At 35.6% G+C, this 16,494-nt stretch overlaps 1 protein-coding gene across 2 annotated transcripts in view; it reads right to left on the reverse strand.

Moving 5' to 3' along the window:
• Nucleotides 1-16,494, reverse strand: part of CASD1 (CAS1 domain containing 1) — a 55,787-nt gene that overhangs the window by 20,347 nt on the left and 18,946 nt on the right. The window contains exons 4-10 of one of the 2 annotated variants that reach the window (XM_032874950.1): nt 12,288-12,332; nt 11,216-11,278; nt 6,222-6,266; nt 5,671-5,794; nt 4,338-4,552; nt 2,288-2,710; nt 1,154-1,243 (exon numbers count right to left, since the gene is read on the reverse strand). In XM_032874950.1, coding sequence (XP_032730841.1) covers nt 1,154-1,243; nt 2,288-2,710; nt 4,338-4,552; nt 5,671-5,794; nt 6,222-6,266; nt 11,216-11,278; nt 12,288-12,332 — 1,005 coding nt within the window. Of the gene's footprint in view, nt 1-1,153; nt 1,244-2,287; nt 2,711-4,337; nt 4,553-5,670; nt 5,795-6,221; nt 6,267-11,215; nt 11,279-12,287; nt 12,333-16,494 lie in introns of those variants that run through there. The other variant, XM_032874960.1, reaches the window with a different exon arrangement.

Below are 16,494 nucleotides of genomic sequence, written 5' to 3' on the forward strand. Positions count from 1 at the left end.
TAAATTATACTTCATTCTTTTACCTTCTGCCCTTCAAACAAACCATCCATAAAATCACTGACAATTTTTGAAAATGATGAAAAGACTCGATGAAGAATAATATTACTTTCAAATTGTTAGAGATATCTGTTAGAGAAAAATTTTTAGAGAAAATATCCTCAGTACTATTTACCTTCTTAACTGCTGCTATGGAAATTTCAAAATATTTCTGTCTAGACAACACTCCCCCTCTTACCTCAATCTATCATTGATTCAAATACTATTTACAGTTGTGTGCTTATGTAAGCAATAAAAAACAGTTTGGTAGTTCTCTAATTATGAAAGAGTTTCTCAAATGTTCACAACCCATTTTGTAGAAATTAGTTTGGTATTGTCACTATAAGACTTGTGTGAAAAGTGGTTATTAGATAGCAGGGTTCACCCTCAAAAGCTTATTTTAACTGCAATGTGGCTGGAATGTTACAACTCGAAATACATTTTTTCTACCCCTGACAAATACAAGGTATTCCGAGACCATGAGAAACCTGTCTTTTAAGACACCTAGGGAGAAGGAAAAATGATCTTGTTCAGGTACAGAAGGCACTAGGTGAATAAAGAAAAGGTCCTCCGGCTCATGGAGGAGGTGATACTCAGACAGTAGGGCACATCAATGGTGCAATGGTAGTCCATTAGGACCTGAGTTCTTTGAATACTGGGGCAAAGGGTTCTAAGGTTTTTAAACTTTAAAGGAGTAAAAATAGTTGGCCAAACTTCCTAAAATGCAAGTAAGGGTAGAATATAGATATAAACATCTAACTTGATTTCTTCTGATTGTAACTTGTCTATTTGGAATCCTTTGCATCTATACAGTTTCTTCCTAAGTTAAAATGAGCTGCCCAACAGGGTGGCATGAAATAATGCCCTTAGGTTATCAGCTGTTTCTACTAAATTAAAATCAAGGCCAAGTATTACAAATAAATTATTGCCTTAAAACTACACCTTCTCAAAGAGTCAGGTGGTAGGAGAAGAATGGGAAAGCATAAAGGTTGGGCGGGAAATAAAACAGGTCTCTAAATGATGGAGAATATAAAACACAAAACAGGTGATGCCCTGAAAGAAACAGTACGGTCCCACCGTTTCCCATGTCTTCTGTAAGTAAATTCAAAATACTTACTGTACTTGCTCCAGAGATATGGTAAATCAGAATCACAAGTTGCATCCAGCCTTTCCATTCATCTGTTTGTTCTCTATTTAACACTTTAGTCTGTGGAAAAGAACCAAAATCTGTTTTAAAATTCACTATGAAGCTATTATTAAGTAAATTTTTCTTATAGGATATAAAGAACCTGTCAAAAGAAACTTGGGGGGAAAAAACAATTAAAGACTGGCATTTGATTTGATAAAAGATATAATAAAACTATTTAAAATATGAAATTTGAAAATTTCATAAAATATGAATTTGCAACTTAATATAAACTAAAAGAGAGTTTAAATATTTAAGTTGCTACTCAAGGTTTTATATTAAGATTACATTTATACTATGACAGATAAGTTTGTAAAGCTGTAAAATGGCATTTTATAATTTTCTTTAAGAAAATCTTAGAGTTTCAGCTGAAAAGACCTTATAGTTCTCTTATACTTTATTGTGAAAAAAGGGTCTATTGGTATAGTTTATTTTCCCAAGGATATTCTCACTGGAGATGAAAAAACTGATTAGTCATCCTCGTATGAGAGCTATTTCTTACTAGAGAGTTTATTAATTCAAATAAATCATGCCTTATAAAGAAGTTGCACTAATACTCTAAGCAATTACAGTAATTCTAAATAGGAAATTCAGAATATTGGAAGCAGTGCCCACATTATTATGTACATTTAAATTTGTGCGTGTACATATCTGACTGTATAAATATGTAAATATAAAATGTGCATATAGGAATTTGCTAATTATATTTTTCAGTTACATTTTTTTCATAACAGTATCTCATGTTTGCAGACCATTATAAAATCGGGAGCACCTCCAGTTTCTCCATCCCCAAACAGGCAAAATAACACTAAGTTATGACATCTTTTCACAGATCATTATTTACCGACTTTTCAACAATCTTCTTGGGAGTTTTTGAACTTTCTCCGAACTGTTTCAAAAAAGCAACTGTTAAGAGTCCACCAGGCAAACTACAACTACATTATCCCTTTGTCTTCTATATACATGCTAGAATATTCTGGCATGATAAGTGATACTATTTATTTAATTCGGAGTTTATAATGAGATAAAAAGGATAACATTAGCTAAAAAGAAAATGACTCTTACCTCCTTAGTATTTTCATTGTAAAATACTCCCAAAACCAGGATGTAGATAATTGGAATAAAGAAAGTTGAATGTGTATAAAATTTGTTTTCCTTCATAAATAGATTTGCACGGTCACACATATAGAAGTAAGCCATTATCAGGCCAAGTTTGCAGAAAGACTGCAAAAGTATCTCTAACGGAGACACAGGGGTATTGATAATATTTTTCTTTTCCTCTCCACTTTCCAAATCAGTACATGGCTTATTCTTCCGGTGAGCATTACGATGGATTATATAAAAAATTAAATATCCGATAATAGATAAAGTGAAAAAACAAGCAGCTAGCTTCTGTATGAGAGTAAGAGGAGGCCGAGGTTGACAACAGGAACCATCTACAGGCTTCAAAATCTTATTGCAATACACGTTCATAAGAATCATTGCACTCTGTGAACAAATCAAGTTATTTGGTTATTATCTTGTCAGTAATATATCTCACATTAGATTTTCTCTTGTGAATACTACTGACTTTTCAGCACTGAAACCAAAATGCCTTTGTACTTTTTGCTACCATTTCCCAAACACTCATGCTAATAATGGTATTCCTTCAAGCTATAATAACCAGTTCAGGGTTTTTCTAACTTCTTGGACTATGATCCAAAATGAAGATTCATTTTATAATGTGACCCAGAACACATATATAAGAAATAATACTTCTCCTTACTATTTGGAATGCATACTGACATTTTCCTATTCTATTCTTTAAAAAAAAAGAAACAGCCATTTCATGGCGGTTAATGGGCCATGCATGACCTTCAGTGAAAAAAATACTGACAGATATCAAAGTCCAAAGAATTTTAATTAGCAGACTTTTAATATGGAAGATACCAGGATACTTAAGATACAGTCCCAGTCTTTAGATGTAAAAAAAAGATATAAAATTACTGGCACCAAAAAAATCACTTATTCCTAGCTAACAATATTTGTAATTTGCTTTTCATTTGGTTTACAGTTTATGGAACACTTAGGATGCTAATGTTTTAAGATTTCTAATGTTAAATAAAATGTGGAATCTTCAACATGATATCATTATAATAAAAATCTTCTAGACAAGCTGCCAATATTCTGCCAAGTTGAAGTTCAGTCAAATCTAGTTTCATAAAAATTTTATAGTTTAGGCAATTTTGGAACTTAAAATAATTATATTTTTTAAGCCTAAGCATTCAAAAAGACTCAACTATTTAGAAAACTCATTCTTTTAGCCCTGTGACTTCAGGAAGTTCTGTACCTGGCACTCTTGAAAATACTAGCCTACAAACTCCAACCTAAGGTTCTTAATCAGTTCCAGGGGGTCCACAAAACCCCTTTAAAGTATACGGAGAATCCAGCAGCTGTATATGCAAAAACACATTTTTCTGTAAGACAGGAACAGAATCATTGCCTTTTCTTGAATACTCAGGGTTATGTGATCCTCAGAAAAGATTCTGCTTTATAAGAAAACAGTAACTAAATAATATCTGTTGTACTTTGTGTGAAAATTTACAATTATGCTGTTCTCTTTCTTATTTAACCTAAAATCCCCTTCGATCCGTCAATCTGGATTTGTTCAGTAACTACAATGTACCTTGGATAATACTTAGGGTTTAAGAATTATAAGGAAATAATAAAAATGATTCTACATATTTTTAAAATGTGCTCTTCATAGAAGCTTAATCTTATAAATTCAAGGTTTAAGGCAAAGAGAACATAAAGTAATAGTTTTTAAACATGAGCATGCTGAGAACTTATAAGCTTCTTAGGAGATAAGGTATATTAAGAGTGACTAACACTCAATAAATGAAGCTTCATTTCCTCCCTTGCATAACTACTTCCCCTTTTTACTAAAACTCTCACTAATATATTCAGCGAGGTAATGGAGAGCAAAATTATGTGTAGATATATGTTTAGACAGAATAACTAGAAGTAATTAAGATTGCAATAAAATAAATTATTTGTTACCATATTATAGTGATGTATAGCTATAACCGATTAGCTATCATAGTCTCTATTTTCTGACAGATACAAGAATTCTTACAGTTTCTCTGCTTGATTCAGGGAGATGTAAGCCATCCAATGATTCCATGATGGTTTCTTGAGCAATTAATTTGGAAACACTAAACATCTTAACATTTGATTTAGAATTTCTGGTGCTACTATTCAAAATACTGACTGCAGCTTCATTGTAGGCATCTATCTTCTCATTAGTGATCATTTTCCTATTTTCACTTAATAGATCTTCATAAACAGGATCTGCACATGAAACACATGTTTTTAAAAACACATTTTAAAAATCCCTCTTGGTAGAAATTGTGATCATGCAAGTTAGTTGACTGCATTTCATATTTTGTTGTTAAAGTTCAGATGCTTTCAATCAATCAATAGCTTCTTCAAATTTAAAGAAGTTTTATCCCTTTTCTCTCTTATTTACATAGTTTTCAGGAAACATTTTTATGTTCTAGCGTATCTTAAGAGTTTAAAATTTAGGGATGCTGAGTTCTACTGGGCAATGGGAATTTAAAACTGGATTGGGGAAGACTCTCTACTTAAGAGTAGCAGTCAATCTTTTTTTTTTCTCCTGTCACTGCTTTGTTGACACAATTAGGAAGTAATATTATTGAGGACCAAGGTCCTTATCACTTATCATAAATAATCTTTTCTCATTTTAGTAAGAGAAAGGTTAACAATGAGTCTATCAATAATATAGATTGCAGAACAGAATATTGCCACCCTTGTTGTTCCACTCAACTTGACATTCAATTTGGAAATAATCATAAGAATTTCTGACAAGCAGGTTAAACTGCTAAAATATCAAAGGTAATTTCATATTATGCTAGGCATTAAATAATGGACATTCAATAAACTCCTGAAATGACTTGAACTAATGTCAGCGTTCTCTTAAAGAATTTCATTACCAAGTATAAACTACATGGTATGATTTAAATATATTTTGTCAATTCCAAAATACATTTACTTCCAGTGAGTCTAATATTATGAAACAGACTTAATAATTTTTTCTATATTTCCCAATTATAATAAATATACTCTGTAAGAAATGAAATCAGAGCTAAACATCTCATTTGCCTTTGAGAACTTATTCTCTTTGTTATGCTCTACAGCCATTTTGTATGTGGAGGCTCCTTGGAGGATATTTTTGTTTGTTTATTATTTATTTTTATTTATTATATTTGTCTGTCTGTTCCTTAAGTTCAAAAAGGAAAGCAAATAACTCAAATTATTCTAATTTTACAAACCTTACTTCAAGATTTATTCTCACGAAAGGGTAATTTTGCCTCTTGAAACATGAGATAATAAAAACCCATGCCTCAAAATATATACAAAATGACATTTGTTCATTACTCATACCTTACCTTGTAAGACCCAATAAACATCACTAGTCTTTGCCAGTTTTTCTAAAAGTGGTGCTATGGAGGTAATGTTCATTTTATATTGGGAAAGCGCTTCATTGCTACCATTGTGAATCTTGATAGACCACTAAGAAGTAAAAATTAAGCATTAGTTCAGTATTTATCATAGAAAAATTGTAATTTACTCTATTGTAACAGAAGTTATTATTTTAAGAAAATTCCCACTTTTATTCAACATTAGACCAAAGTTTGGTCAAATTATTTCATGAATTCTATGAAGGCAATTAGAAAAAGATAATATAAAATTAGACAATGTATAACATTAAAGAAGAATGTAATTTCAGGTATAAAATAATATTGACTTTTAACACCAAGTTTACGAAGTTCACTCAGATTTTTTCATGAAAATTCATCAGCCTCACTAATTATAATAGAAATGGGAACTGAAATATAAGTACAATCAAGAATTCTATTTAACATAAATTAACTTTTTCTTAGCATGTCCTCAAGTATGAAACAAAAATCATTATGTAAGAATATAGATAACAACTTACTGTGGCAGCTCCTGCTACAATCACATGGGGCTTTGCAACAGAATCCTAAGGAAAGAAAATCTTTATAATAGTGTTCTATCCAGTTAAGGGAATTAATACAAGTAACATCACTTACTTTTTGCCTTAAATTTAAGTTTTTTCTTCCAAATGCATTTTAATTTTCTAGAGTTCCTTACTGTATTCTTGTTATATAACAAGATGCAACATCCAATGCCTAAAGCCTTTACATGGTTATGTGGTTAACAGAATGGCATGAAGCTGATACGTTTAATTCTTTGATGTTCTTAAAAAAAAACAAAACACATCACTAAAATCTAATGTGTCCTAATATTACTCTGAATTCTGAGTAAACTGTTACAGAGTAAAGCTCTAGTAATATTATGGCAGCAAATTAAAAAAATATTCATGGAAGCTATAGGGTACATGGTGTAAATGTTAATTAAGATACAAGAAATGTTATCTTTGAGAAAAATAAATCCAGTATGTATTTAACAAAATAAACTGCTAATTATTATAGATCACAATGTGCAAAAAAAAAAAAAAAAACCCATATAGGGAGAAATTTGGTAGAAATCCTCACCAAATGCAAATTGTCGTATTACTAATACTACCAACTACATAGTACTTAGTAATTTATTGTTACCTTAAATTAGCTCATTTTAATATAGATCCTTGCCACTTGTAACATAGGGAAGAAGCAACACATATCTTATAAAATTAAGCATACAGACTAGAAAAGTTTATAGGGTATTGCTGAGGCCTGGTAGGGACAAAGCCAAAACTTAGGTCTTGTGACTCCTGAAGTGTACTTTTTACAACATCAAAGACCTGATATTATAATCATGTGCACAAGGAACAATTAAAAATAAGCAAGACATTTAATTAGAAAAAAATCTGACTCATCCATAAAATAAAAACAACAGGTATTGTCTCTTTATAAAGGTAATACATGCTGGTGTAGAAGACTATGAAAGTGGAGAAACAGTAACAAAACTTCCTTCATAGATATTCTTATTTCAGTCTAGTGTGCTTCACTTTACACTGTTATTTTAGTGGAACTTTTCCTTTAGCTCTATATGGCTCCCTTTCTCGTTCCTCACACTGGTTATCCCAAAGCTTATTTCCCTTCTACAGGTCCCTCTTGCCTTCCTTCTCACTTTTAATATAAAATTTAATTCTCAAACTTCCTAGAAAAAACAGAATTCATCTGGATTGTGTGCTCTAGCCATCTTTCCTCCATTCTTATAATCTCACCAGCCCATCTTCTTGGACAACAGAATCAAAAAATCCTCCTCATGGCTACTCCTTACTCTGTGTTTCTATAGTCCTCCTCTTTACACACAGGGCTATACCCATGAATGATCCATGTCCAACTTTCATCAATCTTGTCTTCATTCTCTAGTCTCTTTCACTCCCCCATCTATAAAATGCTAACTCATCTTTATCCTCAAAAACCTGTTCCTTCAACCCTGCCTCCTTCTCAAATCCTTCCCCCCTCACACCTTTAACCAACAGATTACACAGAAGAGCATTTTGCCCTCGCTATGATAATTTCTTTTATCTCTCATTTATTTCTTAATTGGTCATGTTCTCATTTGGAGCTTGACCTTCCCATTAAGGAACTATGGATTGCCACATTCTGTTAGCTTTATTTTACCCTCTAGTTCCTTAAGTGACACTTCTGACTGTCCACTTTTTAAAACTCTTTCCTCCCCTGTGTGTTACAATTATTCTTCTGCTTTTCCTCTTACTCCCTTTACTGCCCCTTCTCACAAGTTTCTGATCACCCATCATAAGCCCTCTTCTTTAGTCTCTAAACCCGCTGCCTATTCAATGTCTTCTATTCAAGTAACTTCAAATATCACCTCACACTGTACCCAGATTCTACAAATCCACCTGAGTAGCTCAGACTTCTTAATGACTATCACCCACTTAGAGTATTAAATCTAAATTGTTGGTTTTTCACAGGTGAGCCTAATTTTCCCACAACTGCCCCACTATATGCCATCATTTTCTTGTTTAAATCTTTCAGAGGTTCTCCATTATGCTTAAGAAAAATTCAATCCAATATCCTTATTTTTAGTAAATATACCATGAAGTATTTAAAGTAATCAAAAATTGATAGATGGATAAAGTGAATCTATACCACACCAAAGAGAGCTTAGGATATTATTCATGAACTAATATCTGTGTACCTCATTTCTTATCAACTCTCACTCTAGAGGAGGCACATGAAATTAATAGCCAAAACCAAACATAATAAAAGGAGCACTTTGAATTCAAGCTCCAGCCAGATTAAAACTGCTGGTAAGGTTCCCTGAATAGGTGGGGCACCTGGGTGGCTCAGTCAGTTGGGCCCCTGCCTTAGCTCAGGTCATGATCCCAGAGTCCTGGGATCGAGCCACGTGCCAGGCTCCCTGCTTACGGGGGAGCCTGCTTCTCCCTCTCTCCCCTGCTTGTGCTCTCTCTCTCTCTCAAATAAATAAATAAAATTAAAAAAAAAAAAAAAGATTCCCTGAATAGGCTACACTCTATCTTCAGTATCTTTGGATATACTATTTCCTATGCATGAAACAACCCTCCTTTATCACACCAGGCCCTTACCCTCACCCCCCCCCTTTTTAAAGATTTTATTTATTTATGAGAGAGAGAGAGAGAGAGAGAGAGAGAGAGCGCATAAGCAAGTGGAGTGGTAGGCATAGTGAGAGGGAGAAGCAAGTTCCCTCCTAAGCAGGGAGCCTGATGTGGGGCACAATCCCAGGACCCTGTGATTACGACCTGAACTGAAGGCAGACGCTTAACTGACTGAAACACCCAGGCAACCCTGGACCCTCACCCTGAAGATCACTTTATCTGAAAACCAGTTTTGAAAACTTACAGTTAGTGCCTATTCTATGTAATTGTCCTACACCCTATTTTTCCCCTATTCTGGTACTTGTCACATCACTTTCTTAATTAACTCTATCTGCCACTCATCTGGAAGCTCTTTGAGGAAAGGAACTCTATTATGTTAACCAAGGTATCAGCAGTTTTTAGCCCAGTACCTAGATAATGGCTGGTGATTAATAAATATTTGTTGAATCATAGTAAAGTTGTCTAAATTCAACTTTGCTTTTATGCCTGTAGGCTTCAATAACCCTATTTTAGTTAATAAGTGTAGCTTTCTGGCCCCACAGTTCTTCTGGAAATATTATCTTCTCTGTAAAGCTTTCTTAAACCATCACCTATATCTAACCAACCCTCATACTCAGTGCCCCTATCCATGGTGCTTTCATGGTCCTTTGTGCTCAATTCTGTAGTTACTCTTCATATTACCTTATTGTTATTCATCACAAAGTGACTATCTACTAGATACTGCAAATTCTTTGAGGGCGGAGACAAGAGGCTAATTTCTAGCCACACTCGTAATACCCAGCATAAAGCTACCAATACTACATAAATCATAAAAATATGGATCGCTGTATTCTTAGGATCTAGCAGCTTACTACGAAAACTGCCAAAATAAATATATTAATAATGCATGCATACATACTCTTTAAACAAATGAAATCAATCAACTAATCAATCTTAGGTAAAGACACTGCCATCTCCCTAAATAAGCTGAATCTTTCCTTTCCCCCAATAGTCACATGGAGTTTTACAAGAGAAGTTAATGTTCCAAAAATCTAGTTTTAGCAAATTATAAGAACTGAAAATCTGGATACACAATGTATCTCTACGTTAGTAAATTACAAACGTCTTCTGTTATTTTGCAGGACTTATACATTATACCACGCTGATATTTATTTAACTGTGAATTTCTACTACTTTAATGGCTACACTTTAGGTCCAGTACAGATATAAAACATGTTTAAATCATTTGAAATATACACGTAACATTATTCTATACTTGTGCAATAAATGTATCAACAAGAACAAAATACAATTATGTGAGGCTGCAATTTATCAGAAAATTGAATTCTAGAAGTTGTTTGCATGCTTTGTTTTTTGAAAACTTAAACACATTTTGTCAAAGACACAAAGTTAGAAATGTTGACTACAAAAGCTTGTTCAGTGTATGAGGTGGCTGCCGTACTAAACATGTAATGTGAAAAGAAGCAAAGAAAAATACCATTGCAGCAGAAGTAATTAAGCAAAACAAGGTCAACAAAATTGAATATTGCTTTATCCATCCTGAATGCAAACATGCGTGGGAAAGAATACAGGTTTAATTAGAGGACAGCCCCAGAGCTACATGGAGACTACTATGGAGATTCAAGAGTGGACTTGTGAGGACTTACGGGTTTTCGAGGTTAATAGCATGTTTGTCCTTATATCTAATTTATCTCTGAACATTATGAACCAAAATACGCCAGGCTCAACTCCTGGGTCACAAGTGTAATGATAAAAGGGAAGGAAACAGGCTGTTTAACAAAAAATAGGTTCCTAAAGAATGTGGGCATGAGTCAAGAAGAAAGTGGGAAAATACTCAGAAGAATGTATGTTATGCTGGGAAGAGGCCCTGGGTTTGAATGAACTGAGCTACAGCAGTAACAGAAGATTCTGTCTGGAAAGTGTGGCATAAGCATAATGGCTGTAGGGTCAGAGTGGTGGCAGCAGAAGTCTTGGATCAAAACTCCCTCCTCTCAGTAAAGTGACAGGATCAATCCAGCACAATTCAGTTGCTATTAAGAAATCGGCATAGGGATGCCTGGGTGGCTCAGCTGGTTAAGCATCTGCCTTCAGCTCAGCTCATGATCCCAGGGTCCTGGAGTCTAGTCCCACATCAGGCTCCTTGCTCAGTGGGGAGCCTGCTTCTCCCACTGCCTGCTGCTCCCTCTGCTTGCGCTCTCTTTCTCTCTCTAATATATAAATAAAATCTTAAAAAAAAAAAGTTGGCATAAAGTACAAAAGAGTGGGACAGGTGAGTAAGGGGGAACAAAACAATGCGTGTTCATGAGCTTTTAAAATTTGGTTGCTTAAAACCAGAAAGGCCTGTATTTTCAAATACACACCTCAGTCCATACTTTGATACACTGTTTCATAGAACCATTAACTTCTGGGTGCCACAGAAAATCCTAAAAAAAGAAACATGAGAAAAGAAAAAGTTAAAGAAACTTATATCCTCTATTCAAAATAAACACGCACAGGTCTTACAGGGTAAGATGTACACCACCACAGGTCCACAACACCTTCACTCCCCTCACTTTCCCAATGTCTCATGACATTTTTTGTATCCACTTCTGCTTTCCTCTGAATTATTCTCTGTAGTAATCTTTTCAAAATCTAAATCTGATCTTGCCACATTCTTGCTTAAATATTCAAGGACTTTCAATGGCTCTCAGAATAAATTCCAAAGTCCTGAAAACTGCTAAGGAGGCGCAGGGTCTGGCCTCTACCAAGACTTTCTGCCTGTTCTCCTGCCACTCTCCCCCTCACACTAAGTACCCTTTTGGTTCTCCTTCAGCTCCCAGGATGCTCTTTGTGCTTCTTTTTCTCCAGGACTTTGCACATACTGTTCTGTCCACGATGCTCATAAAACTCTTCCACTGAGCCTGACTTGCTCCTAGAGATCCTTGAAGCTTCAGTTAAAACATCTCTTTCTCAAGGGAGAAACTTTTTAATTCCTTGTTTTGTACATTCCCAATGCCCCACTTTTTCTTTTTTACCACCTTACTCCACATTTAATGCGTGTAGAGAACTACAGTGACTTGCAAAATCTATTAGGTCTAGAGATCTTTGTCTTGATCCCCACTGCATTCTCAGTACCTAGAAGTCACTGCAACTAGAAATTCAGAAAATCCACATATATTCTTTTACTGGTATTAATCCTGAACACCTACTGTTTCAAATTAACATACAAGATTATTTTTTTTTCTGGATTAAAAAAAAATCTGAGAGACCAAATTTTCCATTTTATTATATAAAACAGTGCATCCATTTATTCAATCATTTTAGCTATTCTTATCTACTCTAAATACATTGAAATAAATTTAGTATACACAAATCAGCATTAGCTGATCTACAAATAAATTAACCAATGAATAGTTTCCACACAACATTTAGCTTACTATTACATGAACTTACTACTTTAACTGCTGCAATCTTGTCTTCAAAAGGAATGTTTCCATGCTGTCATTAAAAAAACACAGAACAGAGAAATAAATATTCATGTATAAATTAGTTTTATGTCAATAATTCTCCCTTTAGCTGCTTTTATAATTTATGCACCACATCTCAATTAACTATATTCAACCTGAAGGGAAAAAGATCTGCATAGAATACCAAAAAATAAGTGATACCACATTGTTTCTATGTGATTTTTAACACTTAAGATATAATTCAAAGATAAAACCTCAACTACGAATAAGAAAACAAATATGTAAACATGCCTACATAAATTACCTTTCTGCCAAGGATGCCACATTCCAGTTTAGTCCTAGTATTATTATCTATGGCAGGGATGGTTTGCTCCTCTGCATTTCCTGAGTCCCATCTCAGTCCCCGAACCCCATCCCAGGCCCTGACCCCTGTTAGAAAGAGCCACATGACTAGTTCTGGCCAATGTTATGTGCTTAGATGTGATGTGGGTCACTTTCCACTTCCCAGGGCAATTCTCTAGTCTCTGGCTTAACCTAATGCTGAGACTGCAGAGGCAGAATGTTTCAAATGGTACTAGAAGAAAGTACAAATTCCAACAAGCAGGCATCCCTGATTGAGGATATAGAGCAAAGCCTCTTGCCAGCCCACCTACCACATGCAGCACTAAGTGAGAAAAGCATTTGTTAAGACTGTAGAGTGGTTTGTTGCTACAGCAACTAGTCTGTTCTCACCAGTGTACTAGTACCAGCTCTGTCTGAACAGAAGTACACATCTAGGACTCTAGGTTATTCTGGGTTTCCAGTTGAAGACTGGACGTAAGTAGTCCAATTGAAGAAAAAAAATAAGGTTTGGAGACACCTTCTTATAACCAAGCTGTTCCATATAAAGAATAGAAATCCTTTCAGAGTTAAAAATCCAAGGTGGGGTGGGGTAGAAGTGATAAAATAAAGAAGCTAATTCTCTTCCTAAAACTAAGGTTGAAATGTTTTCATTAATTTAAGCAGACAAATAGAATTTATATTTATATCTCTGTGAACTAAAGCTTGCTTTCATCTGCAGGCTAACATTTAAAATTCAAGCATCATTTCCCAAAAGGACTCTTGGGACCAATGACACTTTAAGGTGTGTTCTATGAAAGAGGTTCCTTGGTCCCATATATCTTGGAAATACTGGGTCAGACAAAATCACACGTGTGTTTTCCTCCTGCTATCCCATTCCAACCTTGTTGAGGTTTTTCTTCAGAGAACTAATATGTCATGAACTTTCTTTTTCCTCCTTTTGCATAGCTCAGTTAATTCAACTCAATCTCTTTTTGCCTTTACCATTTTAATGGAACATTTGATATATACAAAAGAATGTGTCACAAATGTAATCACAAAACACAGTAAACAAATAAGCACTCATGAGCCCATGGCACAAATCAGAGCATTACCAACACAGAGTGATCTACATGAACCTTTCCTTTTAATTCCTTGTTTCACCCAAGGGAACCACTACTTTGAATTTTATATATATTTTGCTTTCTCTTTTATCATATTGTTTTGTCACATGGATATACATCCTTAAATGATATATTGTTTCATGTAACTGGCTTGCTCTCCAACTTTTAATTTTGAAAAATGTCAAACTTAAAAATGTCAAACTGAGAGCAAAAGTGACAAAATTATAATGAGCACCCCAATCACCCTTTATCAACTGTTTACATTTCCTGTACTAGGTTTTTTGTCTTTCTCTGCACAGACATATACATTGCTTTTCTCTTACTGAACCATATGAAAGTAAACTACAGACATAGCATTTCACCTTTAAAAATTTTTTTTTAATTTTCATTTTTATTTATTTGACAGACAGAAATCACAAGTAGGCAGAGAGGCAGGCAGAGAAAGAGAGAGAGGAAGGGAAGCAGGCTCCCTGCTGAGCAGAGAGCCTGATGCGGGGTTCCATCCCAGGACCCTGGGATCATGACCTGAGCCGAAGGCAGAGGCTTTAACCCACTGAGCCACCCAGGTGCCCCAGCATTTCACCTTTAAATACATAAAGCATGCATTTCCTAAGAACATAAATATTCTCTTATATAACCACAATACTATAATCCCACCTAAGAAACTTGACATTGATAAAATATTAATATATGGTCCACATTCAAATTTCCCAATAATGTCCTTTCTACCACTCTTCTATTTTAATCTAGAATTCAATTAAAATAAGGTATTTAGTTATCATGTCTCTTTAATCTTTTATAATCTAGAGCAACTCCTGGCCTTTTAAAACCTTCCTACATTGAGTGGAGGGCAAGCAAGATGGTGGAGGAGTAGGAGACCTAAATTTCGTCTGGTCCCAATTTTCAACCAGATAGTTATCAAACTATTCTGAACACCTACAAACTCAACAGGAGATCAAAGAAAAGAAGAGCAGCAATTCTATGAACGGAAAAGCAACCACTTTCTGGAAGGCAGGACATGTGGAGAAGTGGATCTGAGGTGCTGTATGGGAAGATAGACTGCGGGGAAGGGAGTCTCCAGTCAGCTGGCTCCCAGCAACTGGTAGAGCAGTGGAGCACAAAAGTAGAACTTTTAGAAGTCTGCTCCAGTGAGGGATGTCACTCTAGTGGCTAAGCTGGGGATGGAAACCTTGTGGGGAAAGTATGGTCTCACGTCCTCAGTGTCACAGAAAGACCGCGGTGCCTAAGTGTGGCAGAGCTCCCAGGGATCAGAGCCAGGAAGCCAGATGCAGAGACAGAGCCAAGGAGTGGGCTCTCAGCTCAGAGTTGCCATAAACTGTGATCTGTGGCTCAGTCATGACACTACTTGTCAAGCAGGGACTCCACAAGTGGCAGATCCAGGAAGACCCCCCCCCCCCTTCCTCATCTGGGAGGAGTGGCACAGGAGTGTGCTGCAGGAATCTGCTGGGTTTGGAAACTCCAAACGGGGCTGTGCACCAGAGATAGAAACACTTGGTCACAGGCTGGGTGAGCACGGACAGCAGCCAGAGACCAGGGAGATAGGGGTGATTGACTGCTTTTCTCTAAGGTTGCACTAAGGATCAGGGCCCTGAGTTCTCGTTTCCTCCAGGGCTGGAGATTGGGAGGCTGCTATCTTCATTCTCATCCTCCACCGCTGTGTGGGAAGCCTTCAGGGAACAAAAGCTACCGAGAGCAAACCTGAGCAGATTGCTTAGCCTGGCCCCTGGCAAGTACGATGCAATACTACTATCCAGCTAGGCAGTCACTGAAAATAGAAGGAGAGATAAAAAGCTTCTAGGACAAACAGAATCTAAAATAATTTGCAATCACCAAACCAGCCCTACAAAAAATGCTGAAAGGAGTCCTCTAAGGAAAGAGAGAGCCTATAGGTAACATAGAACAGAAAGGAACAGAGACAATATACAGTACACACACACACACAGTCACCTTATAGGGAATACAATGGCACTAAATTCGTATCTTTCAGTAGTTACCCTGAATGTAAATGGGCTCAATACCCTAATCAGAAGACACAGGGTATCAAACTGCATAAAAACACAAGACCCATTGATATGCTGTCTGCAAGAGACTCATTTTAGACCCAAAGACACCTCCAGATTGAAAGTGAGGGGGAAGAAAAGAATTTACCATGCTAATGGACATCAAAAGAAAGCTGAGGTGGCAATCCTTATATCACACAAATTAGATTTTAAATCAAAGTCTATAATAAGAGATGAGGAAGGATACCATATAATAATTAAAGGGTCTATCCAACAAGATCTAACAGTTGTAAATATTTAGGCCCTTAACATGGAGCAGCCAATTATATAAGCCAATTAATAACAAAATCAAAGAAACACATCAACAATAATACAATAATAGTAGGGGACTTTAACACTGCCCTTACTGAAATGGACAGATCATCTAAGCAAAAGATCAACAAAGAAATAAGGGCTTTAAATGACACACAGGACCAGATGGACTTCACAGATATATTCAGAATATTCCATCCCGAAGGAACAGAATACACATTCTTCCCTGGTACATATGGAGCATTCTCCAGAGTAGATCACATCCTGGGTCACACATCAGATCTCAACTGGTACCAAAATATGTAGGATCATTCCCTGCATATTTTCAGACCACACTGCTTTGAAACTTGAACAATCACAAGAGCAAAGTTGGAAAGAACTCAAATACATGGAGACTAAAGAGCATCCTACTAAAGAA

The sequence above is a fragment of the Lontra canadensis genome, unplaced genomic scaffold, assembly GCF_010015895.1.
Source record: "Lontra canadensis isolate GAN:19392208 unplaced genomic scaffold, GSC_riverotter_1.0 scaffold2, whole genome shotgun sequence".
Lineage (NCBI taxonomy): Eukaryota > Metazoa > Chordata > Mammalia > Carnivora > Mustelidae > Lontra > Lontra canadensis.